This window comes from Poecilia latipinna, unplaced genomic scaffold (genome assembly GCF_001443285.1).
Source record: "Poecilia latipinna isolate Pla-1442-1.1 unplaced genomic scaffold, P_latipinna-1.0 Scaffold2640, whole genome shotgun sequence".
NCBI lineage: Eukaryota > Metazoa > Chordata > Actinopteri > Cyprinodontiformes > Poeciliidae > Poecilia > Poecilia latipinna.
In genome coordinates, this window is record NW_015115256.1 from 81002 (window position 1) to 92783 (window position 11782).

At 49.0% G+C, this 11782-nt stretch overlaps 1 protein-coding gene across 10 annotated transcripts in view; it reads right to left on the reverse strand.

Annotated features, from left to right (window-relative positions):
* LOC106938601 (reticulon-4-like) overlaps positions 1 to 11782 on the reverse strand; it is a 19862-nt gene continuing 8080 nt past the window's right edge. For 3 of the 10 annotated variants that reach the window (XM_015020700.1, XM_015020703.1, XM_015020705.1), the window contains exons 2-9: positions 11187 to 11240; positions 7812 to 9647; positions 1657 to 1864; positions 1054 to 1192; positions 884 to 953; positions 720 to 766; positions 582 to 640; positions 1 to 62 (exon numbers count right to left, since the gene is read on the reverse strand). In XM_015020700.1, coding sequence (XP_014876186.1) covers positions 20 to 62; positions 582 to 640; positions 720 to 766; positions 884 to 953; positions 1054 to 1192; positions 1657 to 1864; positions 7812 to 9647; positions 11187 to 11240 — 2456 coding nt within the window. In that variant the 3' untranslated portion in view covers positions 1 to 19. Of the gene's footprint in view, positions 63 to 581; positions 641 to 719; positions 767 to 883; positions 954 to 1053; positions 1193 to 1656; positions 1865 to 3298; positions 3406 to 4542; positions 4682 to 7811; positions 9648 to 11165; positions 11241 to 11782 lie in introns of those variants that run through there. The other 7 variants (XM_015020702.1, XM_015020704.1, XM_015020706.1 and 4 more) reach the window with 5 other exon arrangements.

Consider the following 11782-nt stretch of genomic DNA (forward strand, 5'->3'; position numbering starts at 1 on the left):
CCTTTGACCTCCCGTTCCTTCACTCCGTCTTACGCTTCAGTCCGGGAACCTTTTCCTGAATCCTGAAACACAAACAGGAAACAGGAGGCAAGAAGTGAGCCGCCATACATGTCAAAATAAAACACTTGATGTTCTTGACAGCAGCGCCTTAAAGGGCCAGTCGATGTTTCACTGTGAGGTCATCAGCAGGGGTCAGAGGTCACCGACCTCAAAACTACGCTAATTGAAATGACAGAAATGAAGTGAGGAAACGCTGCAGCATCATCTGTGATGCTCTGTGTCAGACGCATTAATGCTGAGAATATTAACGTGTGTGGAGAAGCAGACAAGCTCTCCCAGTGACACCAGTGAGGTCTTCTCCTCTGCCACTGGGATCCTGAATCATTTATTTAATAGAATTTAAACTCTATTACACAAAGTGTTCATATCACTAGAATACGTGGTTACATCATCAGGTATGAACATCTACTTCCTGGTAAAGCTCTTTCACATTAAAAGCCTGTTTCCTAAAGTCACAGCTTTTATTTTGAAACTCAGCCAAGATTCTCAGTCTGACTTTATATTAGTTTCTGTTAACTTACTTTTCCACAATATCCTTGACCTGGTTGGTGACCAGCGCCAGGTAGTGATCGATCTGAGCCTGAGGGAGACAGGAAGTTAGACCAGGACGGACCTCCAGCAGCACTGCTGGTGCATTCTGGGTAATGTCAGGGTCCTACCTGGTGTTTCTCATAGATGATTGGGCAGCTGAACGCTCCGACCAGACCTGCAACAGGAGGACATCATCAGAACCCAGAGGACCGCCTGCTGCAGCGCCACCAGGGGGCGCCGCCACAGAACCGCCACTACCACAGAAACGCCACTAGAGGGCGCTGCCGCTCACCCAGGATCAGCAGAGTGAGACCGTTGAACAAGGCGCCAACGTAGGTCAGGATCCACATCAGAATCGCAAACTGCAGGAAAACAGCGGGAGAAACTGGGTCAGAACCTCGTGTTTAATAATCCGTTTATTAGCAGAACCAATCAGGACCGGATCCAGAGGTTCTGCCTCACCTTGACGGAGTCCACTAGGTCCTCCACCAGGAACAGACGCCTCAGCTCCTTGATGGTCCAGTTCAGCTTCTCCAGAATCCCGTCGCTGTACTTATGGACCAGGTCCGCGGACAGCGCCACCTCCTGGTCCAGGTACAGCCTGCGGGCAGGACAGAGGTGAGTCATAAGGTTTCCATGGTAACAGAGTCCAACTCGGCCCCATGTCTGGTTCTGTGGTTTTGAAAAATCAAAAAACGATTCCAGCTTCTGTTTGGGTTCATCTGAGCTGCAAACTGAGCAGGAACCTGCTTTGGTTCTGATCCAGCTGGTTCTGATCCAGCTGGTTCTGGTCCAGATTCTCAGAGCTCAGCTCCTGGTAATCCCAGTTAATGAGTCTGGACTCAGAAAGGTTCTGATCTGCAGCCAGAAGCGGATCAACCAACCGTGGAGCTGGAATAATCTCATCTGGACCAGAACCACTGAACAGAACCAACAGAACCAAAGTGGACCAGGAACCAGGAAGTGTTTATTATTCTACTTTAAAACATCTGAGGCACTGAATCTTAAGGTGTCATGTCAGAACCGGGCCAGAACGGATCAGCACCGGGTCAGAAGCGGACTCACTTGAAGGGGTGGCCCTCGTCGGACTTCTGGATGGCCTGCAGGATGCCCTTGTATATCCTGAAGCAGATGGTGACGGAGAGCAGCGCCAGGCCGATGTAGGAGCAGACGCTGACAATGCTGCAGACGCTGAGCGACAGCAGCAGCAGCAGCGCCGCGCCGAACACCACGCCCGTCGTCTTCACGTCGCGCCAGTACACCAGCTCCACCACTAGGGGGCAGACACAGAGAGACGGTGACCTGCTGGAAGCCTGGTGACCAGAACCAGAACCAGAGCTTCACTGCTGAATTGATAAACATTAATGACTGATCCAGGTGAATCGGAGCAGATGATTGGTTCATGAAGATGGAGGGAAACCTGGTTCAACCGGACCAAAGTTCTGATCAGGTCCCGCCTCCGAAGGTCCAAACCGCTCAGAGACGTGTCACTTCCTGCTGATGTCATGCTAAAGCTAACGCTGCAGGCAGTTTGAGCTGCTAAATGGTTAAAGTTTGTGATTCTACAGCAGAACCAAACAGAGTGGTCTAGTCCAAGGTTCAGATCCTGTAGCTCCCTCCTGCAGTCCGTTTTGGAACAGAACCATAAACACAGGCCTGAGGAAAGACTTTGATCCACTCGCTAAAACAGGACAACTCATCATTATGCAGGTTTATAAAGTTACACTCAAAATAATTTGACTATTCTGCCTGTCAGGAGAAAACACAGGAAAACACACATCTGCACCTTGTTGTTATTCATTCACTGATAAATGTCACAATTTCAAACTAATTTTAGCTCTAATGTTTAGTAAGCTTACATTGGAAGCTAAATATTTAGCTTTACACTGTCTAAATATTTAGCTCTAAACTAAATATTTACTTTGAAAACTAGATGAATATTCTTTTTACAGAATATTTACTTATCTTCTTAAATATTTAGCTTGCTAGTTAAATATTTTGTTTTAAGTTGTGTCATTTCTAAGATTGTTTTCTGTTATGAGAGTCTGAATAACCAAGTTATTGCTGATGTTTCTATAAGGCTTCCCATATTTAATGCGCTGTGAATCACAGACTAACTTCATCCTCCTGCAGGTTAACCTGCGTCCAACTCAGCGGGTTTAAACTCGACCTAAATATAAACTTTATTCAGTTAAACACGATTGCTGCTTCCGATTAAACCAGAAATGATCATTTCCGCTCAACCCGCCGCCGTTTCCGCTTCGCTTCCGCCGGTGTTAGCATGCTAACCGTTAGCTTCCTGCGGACAGCCATGTTCCCAGAAGAACCAGCGGCTGAGGCGGACCGGGCGGAGCAGGAAGGGGGAGCGGGGCTCCAAATGTGGCCGCCTGCCTCATATGGTAACTGGCTGCCCGCGGCACCGGAGCCGGCTAAAAATAGAGCCCGCACCGCAACGCTCTCTACCTGGCCACAGATCTGGTTTCACCACCGCTCCGGTTCAACTCGTCCCGTTTGACCCGCTTCACCTCCCTTCTCCCCGGACAGACCCCCGCCTCACGCCGGGACCGAACCTCAGAGTCCGGGTTAACCTCCGCAGGAGGCGGGCTCCTCCCGCAGCAGGTGCCGGTCTGAGCCCCACACCGCACGCCTCCCGGGCGGCCAAAGCCCGCTGCCAGAGCGCTACCAGAGGACATCGAAGCTCACTAACCCCTCTCGGCGTCCATGTTGAACCTCCCGGAGCCTCCAGCAGCAGCACGGCGGCTCCGCCTCCGGCTGACCGGAGATCACGCTCCGTGGGCGGGGGGCGGGACATGCGCAGCTCGGCCCCCACGGAGGAGACAATCACCATATTTACTGATTTATTTCCAATATATGATCAATAAACCAGCCAGGAGAGTTTATTACCGTATTAAAATATTCACCCATTTATTAATAAATCTGGACAAATTCCTCACAATAACTTATTTAATTTAAATAATTCATCCAGCCTGCGATGGAAATGAGTTTATCATCACAACAGGAAACAAAGAAAACTATTTCCGTTTTTCAATATTTCTACAGATATAAATCTGAAAAGTGCGGCATGCCCTTGTTTTTAACCCAGAACCGGGTCTGGCTGCAGATCTTCTGAACATCTGGATCAGTTTACAACCAGCTGGACTCAGGTCTGGGCTTTGACTAGGCCGTTCTATCCCATGAATCAGCTCTGATCTCAACCATCCCATAATTATCTGACCTTTTTCCCACAGCATGATGCTGCCACCACCATGTCCCTCTTGGCTGAGACTCCGAGTTCTGTCCCAGACGAGTCAGAACCGCTGATCTGGGTTCAGTTGGTCCAGAACCCGACCCGGCGCTGATAAGCCTGGTTCAGTCGGCCCGGGTTGTAAAAGCAGGTCGTAAAAGCAAAGCGCTGCAGATAAAAGGCCCAACATTCAAATCAGCTGCAGGCCAGGTGCATGCTGGGAGAACAGGTCCACCAGAACCAGAGCTGAGGCACACACACACACAGCTGCTGAGTCACCATGCAGCTGGATCAATGATAACAGACCAGAACCAGCCGGTTCTGATAGATTCTGTTGTTTCCTCCTGGTTCTGATCCAGAACCTCCAGCAGGACAGAACCTGGCCCAGTCAGAACCAGATAACCTCTGGACCATTCTCCAGAACCAAACGGATCAATGATCTAATCGCCGACCCAGCGGTCGGGAGGCGGCACCGAGGGCCTGACCCGTTTGGACTTCTGCAGACCTCCAGCTGACTGCTTGATGAGCAGAACTCAGCAGCTGGTTCTGGTCGGACTGCAGCTTTAACTGCAGTTCCCCTGCAACCAATCATTAACCTGACCTTTGACCCGGCCTGCTGCATGTCCAAAGGTCCCGTCTGCGAACCAAACAACCAGATCCAATCAGAACCATTTGGACCCAATCAGAACCAACCAGAACCAGCCTACCCTGCTCCCTCCAGGACTGGCTGACCGGCTCCTTCCTCTCCAAGCAGCTGCTTTCCATGCCGACCGACCCGATCCGACCCGATCAGCAGACACACATTCCCACCAACCGGGTGAGCAAGCAGAGAGAGAGGCTGAGGAAGAGGAGGAGGAGGAAGGACAGCAGCTCCTCCTGCTGTCAGCTGACTGAACCGTGACGCAGAGCCTGGAGCCGCCTGGACCTCCTCCTCCTCCTCCTCCTCCAGATTAAACCTTTCTGCATTATTCTCTATACTAACCTGGTTCTGACAAAACCAACTGGACCTGCCCCACTGGAGCTGCTCCTCCTCCTGTAACCAGCTGCTCAATGACCGTTGGCCTCCATGTGAGGCAGTGACCTCTGACCCCTGGGTCAGGATCTGAGAACACTTTTGTTCCGTAGAAACATCTGGACCTGCTTCCTGCAGATTAAAGGTCCAGATTATATTCTGACTCTTGCTGGGCGGGACCAGCTCAGGTTGCCATGACGACGCGCCGATCGGGCCGGATCGATGGAAAACGTCCCGCTGTTTGTTCAGCTACACAGGAAACATGGAGGATTCATTCACTTAGCAAATCTTCAGGCTATTAGCACAACATTTAGCTCCAAGCTAAATATTTAGCATAAAGCTACATATGTCTTTAGTGTAAAGCTAAATATTTTGGAGCTAAATTTTCAGTTAGAGAAATATTTTCTTTGTAAACTGAATATTTAGATAACCAGCTTAACACTTAGCTGGTTGAAACTGATTTTAAAAACTAAACCTTCATATATTTTCTTCTATCAGTGTTAATTAATTAATTTTTGACAGTAACTTTAAGAACGGCGCTCCAAAGTGAGTTTCTGTGAGGCCTTAAACCCAACAAGATCTCCAGTGTTAATCCATCAAAGTTCAGTTTTATTTATTTAATCAGGAAAAATAAACATTTGAGAAAAGCTGGTCTATTCTGCTAATGGCTGCATTCAGCCACCAGGGGGAGCTGCTCCCTCTGGTCCAATGCAGAGACATCAGACTTCATGTCTGAAGCTTCAAACTGAGTCAGACCCAGACAGCAGGAAAGACTCCAGCTCCCATGATGCACTGGGGGATCAAGCTAAAAGCCCCCACCAACCACGTCAACACCAACATGACCTCTGACCTGTAGTCAGTCTGCAGAATCCATGCACTCTCCATGAACATGATTCATTCTGACCTTTAATGATTCCTTTGAACAGTTTTTTTCCAGCTGCTGTCAGTCTGAAAATCAAAAACTTGTTGGAAAGAAGATGAAGGTTCTGATCCAGCAGCGTAAACCCGGTGGGTTGAACAGAACCGGCTCATCGATAAACACCTGCAGCATTTCAAGTTATCCAGACGGACCAGACTGGAAGGAAACTAGTAGGTTGTACAGTCATGATTAAAATAATTAGTGAATGCTAAATGGCACTTCAGCTGCAGCGTTTTTAATTAGAATCAAACAAAAAACCTACATGTGTCCGTAAAATGTCTCATTTATGAAGACAGAAATTAAATTCATCACTTTCTCAGTAGATCAAGAATCAATTATCTAATCAGTTATTGATTACCAAAGGTGGCCACCGCTCATTAAAAAGTTAGCTGTGCTAACTCTAAAGCTAATGCTAAAGCACAAAATCAACATGGTAATTAGTGAAAGCTAATGCTAACGTGCTACAGCAACATGATTGGCTGAAGTGTGCCCACTACTGCAGCATGGTAAATTAGCGCTGTGGAGCTAAGTGAGCTAAGCACTGGCTAACACGCTAAATAAAACATTAGCTTTGCATTTGAAAGGCGCCTTTAAATAAAGGATATTATTGTTGTAGTTATTCTTAGCGCATAGCAGAAATGCTTCTACTAATAGGACTTTGGAATTTATCTGGAAAAAGGGTTAGCTAAGCTAAGTGCTACAAGCAATATGCTAATGTGCAAAACTAAAAATTAGCTGTGCTATTAGTGGATTAGCATAGTGTGTCCACCACATCATTCTTTGATCTTTTCATCAGTAGTTTAGTTGAGAGTTACTAGATTGGTGATTAAAATGTTAGGCTGAATTATTTTTGTTAATAGACTGTTTTATAATGTAGAGAAGCTTGTCTGTATTTATGCCATAAACATAATTTATGGGTTTATTTATAAAATGTTGAGGCTGAACTATCTATCCTGATAATGAACAGATTCCCTGTCTTCTACTTTTGTTAATAATTATTCTATTTACTGACAGATATTTATAGCCACAGCAAACATTTTGCTTCAGCATCCAGCTGATCCCGTTGGAGGGTGTATGAATATATCTGAGCCAGCAAAACAGCAGCAGTAGAACCATCAGAACCTGATGAGGCACCAGATCAATGAGGCTGATCGGATCGGATCAGCATGACATCAGCAGAACATTTGCTGACTGGTTCTGGAGAGAGGAGCTGAGAATGTCGCAATGCAGGGAGGAGGAGGAGGAGAAGGAAGAGAGGGAGGAGGAGGGGTAGGAGAAGGAGGGAGAGGAAGAGGAGGAGGGGGAGGAGAAGGAGGGAGAGGAAGAGGAGGAGGAGGGGGAGGAAGAGGAGGAGGAGAAAAAGGAAGAGGAGGAAGAGGAGGGGAAGAAGGGGGGGGAGGAGGACCATCTACCTGGCTTCTGCTTCCTGATCCGTTTCATAACATTTTACTTTCTGATCTGATTAAAATCTTTAATTTTGTTGGTTATGAATGTTTTTCTGAACCCAGCAGGTCCAGAGATGAGGGCTGCAGAGAACAGAGCGGTCCGGTCCGGTCCGGTTCTGGTGACAGAGAGCTGGGGCCCCTCAGGAGGTGTTGGGTTGCAGAGCCATATCTGCTCGGATACAGGAGTCTAACTCAGCACCCTCATACTGAGGACAGCAGCTGGACCGGCCCGGTTCTGGTTCCGCTCACCAGGGAGCGAGAATGTTTCAGGGCGGAGGACGGGTTAGAGGAGAAAACAAGAACTCAACAATGAACAAAAAGCTCCAAAAGTCCAACAGAACCAAACACAGGAGTTAATGTAGAACAGAACCAGAACAGAACCGGGACGATGCAGGAACAGAAGGTGACGTATAGCGGAGGTGGAGTCAAACTGAAAGGTGGAGATGGATGGGATGTGGATGAAGATGGAGGTTCTGGTGGAAACCAAGGAGTATGTGTTTGTGGGTGGATCATGGGTGGGGGGCAGAGAATGAGGGGGGCAGGGGAGGTGACATGGGTGGGGTTGGGGGTGGAGTCCATGCTGGGACGACTTTCTGTTACCTGCTCTTATGTTCAGGTTTGGCATCTTAAACAGTTTGCTGCCCGCGGCGCTCCTCTGGGGGGCCGGCTGCTCGGGGTTCCCGGCCGGCAGATGGGTGGGTGGCGCCTGGCTCGGGGGGGTCTCCAGCTCGGCCTTGGTCTTCTGTGGGGAGGCCTGGGTGAGGAGATGGTAGGAGCTCTGGCTAAGGGCTTCTGGCTCAGGAACCTTTTCCACAGCGGCAGGCGTGTCCTTCAGGCCAAAGCCAAGGTCATCATCCAGGGGGATCTCTGGAGGCTTCGGGGATGAGAACTTGGAGGGGTCCAGAGCCTCGAGGAACTCATCGATCACACCTCGGGGCGGCCGCTCAATGAACTCAAACTCCTCTGAGGAGACCTCGTGCTCAGACACCTCCTCAGCAACCTCCGGCTCCTCCAGCTCCATCTTCAGGACTTTCTTCTCCGTTTCTACCTGGAAGCTGGCGGGGTTCTTGGCCATGGCCTCCAGAACAGGCGACAGGGAATCTGCGGTCGGAGACTCAGAGTCTGAATCTTCAGCGGTGGTCTTCTTGCTCTGAAAGTCAAGTGGCTCAAACCTTTCAGGCTTTTTGGGAGAATCGTTGCTGGAGAACCAGTCTTTCTGCTCAATCTGGACAGGTTCCTCTGCTTTAACCTTTGGCGGGGTGGTCTCCTCGGCCTCCTTGACCAGATCAAAGTCTCCAAAGCTTTTGCTGTCTTCAACAGTTGTACCGTCTGCAGATCTCGCTTCCATCTCCTCGGTCATCTCCTTCAGGAGAGACACTTTGGTATCAAAAGCAAACGGGTTGTTAGCAGATAGGTTGATCGGAGGGTTGGGCGACTCCATCATCCGGCGTTCCAGGATGGGGCTCTGCTCCTCTGGACTTCCCTCAGAAGAGCCAGAGTCCACTTTGTCAGGGTTGAGAGGGGAAGACTTCAAGATGTCTGGAAGCGACGGCGGCAAAACAGAGTCCTCTTCATCTTCTTCTTCTTCTTCTTCACCTTCTTTCAGACCAGAGGAGAACTGGTTCATTGACTCCAAGAGGGCTTCACTGGCCCTCTTAGTGGTCTCGAAAAGTTTGCCCTCATCTAGGATGGATGGTTGGTTCTCCTGGGACTCTCCAGTCTGCCTGTACTGGACCAGATCTGGTGTGGGACTCTCTGACATCTTGGTGTCAGATTTTGATTCTCCAAAATGGGAATAGCCACTGTCGGCTAGCGGGGAATATCCATCAAATGGGTTATTATTCTTCTTTACCTCATAATTCAAGTCTTCGTCTTCATCAGACTGGTTGCCACAAACGTCTGGTTCATATCTGGAGGAGCTAATGGGTGTTGTGTCCTTGGTGAAGGAATCCATGGAGACCTTGGAGTTGACTTCAGATGAGAGGAACGGTGAATCCCAGTGCTCTGTTGGGTTAGAGGAGGTAAGGTGAGACTCATGAACCATCATCAGAGGGTTGACAGGGGAGGGGCCGGTGGAGGACCTGTCTGAGCTAATCATCTTCTCCTCAGGGGAAAACGAAATGCCGCTGTCTTCACACGGATTATGAGGCCCTGAGTCTTTCCCTAAACTCAGGTAGGGAGCAGCTAGGGAATCTAGAAGGTCCTCCTTGGCTTTACCACGTCCGGGTCCAGAGTCGCCTTCTTCGCCATCCCAAGGCATATTCTTGGAGAGAATATTGGGGGGTGTGGTGGAGAAGGAGCCCAGGGGTGCAGCAGATCCTGGGGGAGGGGGCTGGTTGGGACTCTCGGTCAGAGACAGCTCTTCCAGAGAGTCGGGTGAGTGGAGAGGGGAGATAGGAGAGATGGGTGCAGGGGAGTCACCCTTCTGCCCAAGTTCTTGAGTAGAGAGGGAGGAGGGAGAACGCATACAGCACAAATATCAAAAACATACTCCATTCCTTACAGTGCCCACCACACCTGGGTACAATCCACTCTAAGGAAGGTTTCCAGAAAGACCTAGAGGTCCAGACCAGACAAAAGCTGCTGGACATTCACCACCAGTCCTGCATTCCCCAAAACAGAGACAGCTGAAAGAAGCGAAACGTCCATGAGATTCTTTTAGTTTCTCTTCTGTTTTATAAATACTCAACATTTAGGAGCTGCTAGGTAGATTGATCCAAAAGTTCTACACCGACTGGTGAAAACATGAAGGATTGTTCTAATCTGATGGACATAATTTGGTCCACATGCAGACCTCTGAGTGAGATGTAAAGATTCTGGTTGAAAGGTTGGTAGCAAGTCCAGAACCAAGGGAAAACATAATGGGATGTAAAGGAATGGGCAGAAACCAGTGCATCCCGCAGGAACAGCTCAGTCTCTGAACTCAGATTTCCTACCATCACTGAGACGTTGGGTCTATTTTATTCTGCGGTTGGCTGGTGTTGGGTGGAGCTGTCTACAGCGGACAGAGGTCCCATGATGAAACATCTAGTGCCTCGTTTCCACTGATCGGTAGGCCAGTGCAGTTTGGTACGGCATTGTGTTTTCATTGTGAAAGCGGCCATACAACCATACCGCATCGCTCCAGGGCCCCTTCAGCTGCAGGGCCCCAGGACAGAGGTACGGTACAGTCAAGGTGGAGATACCGGCAACATACAATACCGTCCATTGATCAGTGGACAGAAAAAACTATTAGCAGACATGCTAACGTGTTACAATTGTTATCACACTACTATGACGCAACATTAGGCATTTGGGTTTAACCCGATCCGCCCTGTTAAGGGTTCATCTGGCGGTAGATAGGTTCTCCTGTATACGTTGAATCATAACACAGCAAACCAAACCGCAGTGCTCAGTGGAAACGAGGCATTAGAGTCCAGACCTGTGGTTACCTTTAACTGTGTGTACTAGAGACATAAATTAACCACCAGCTTGGAGTTCTGGTCGGTCAAAGTTCAGATCATTCCCCGCTGGTTCTTCTAGACCTGCCAGCTCCTTGCAGGTTGAACCATTTACATCTCTGTCCCTGGTTCTACTCTGGCACTGAAGCAGAAGGCTAAACCCTGAAGGGTGTTTAGCCTGCTGCCAGTGATGTACTGCAGAGGAAGTTCTGCAGGTCCAACCAGGCTCAGTAGAACATCTGGAGAACCCAGCTGCTCCTGTGTTCTGGTTCTGGGGGTTCAGGGAGGGAAGCGTCTGTCTGATCCGTTCTCTGGTCTAAACATCGAGGCAGGATCTGGTCCAGGTGTGGTGCCAATAATCCATGCTCAGTGAGTCACATGATCCAACATGACAGTCCTCTTGCCTGACCTCGGTGACCTCGGTGACCTCGGTCAGGCAGGAGGACCGTCTGAACCACGATGCATCATCAACACTGGGTGACCTGCTGAAGGTCAACTGACATGCTTGATCTACTGAGGAGGACGGAGGACTTGCCTGTAGGGAGCTGCATCAGAAGAAGAGGCTGAGCTTTAGCAGGAGAAGATGCATCTGCAGGAGGAGAGGTCACACGTCAGAGGTCAGAGAACAGGACGAACCAGAATCAGGACGCATGCATCAGAAGAAACATAGCAGGTCACGCTTTTATTTTGAAAACAGGAAGAAGATCTGCAATCACGCTAGCTTAGCAGGAAAGTTTAATTTGTTCTGGACAAACCCAGTACAGATTCAGATACCATGACAACGGTCAGCAAATCAAAATTCAACTGTTACATCACCAACCGCTGTCCAATCAGATCACAGCACCGGTTCTAACCCGTCACTGACTGGGTTCTGGTTCTGGTTGAAGGCGGATAAACACAGCAGCTCGTTCAGAGAAATTAGTCCAGTGGATAAATATGAATGATTTTATTAATAACTAGAAGAACTGTTCATCATGTTCATCATGAAGCAGTTCAGGCTGCAGAAGGAACTGTTCACATTGGAAGAACTGTTCACACTGTTCTTCCAATCGCTGGAGCGGTTCGTGGCCGAGTGTGAAGCAAGCCGGGATGAGGCTCAATGCCTCCAAGTCCGAGGCCATGGTCTTGAGC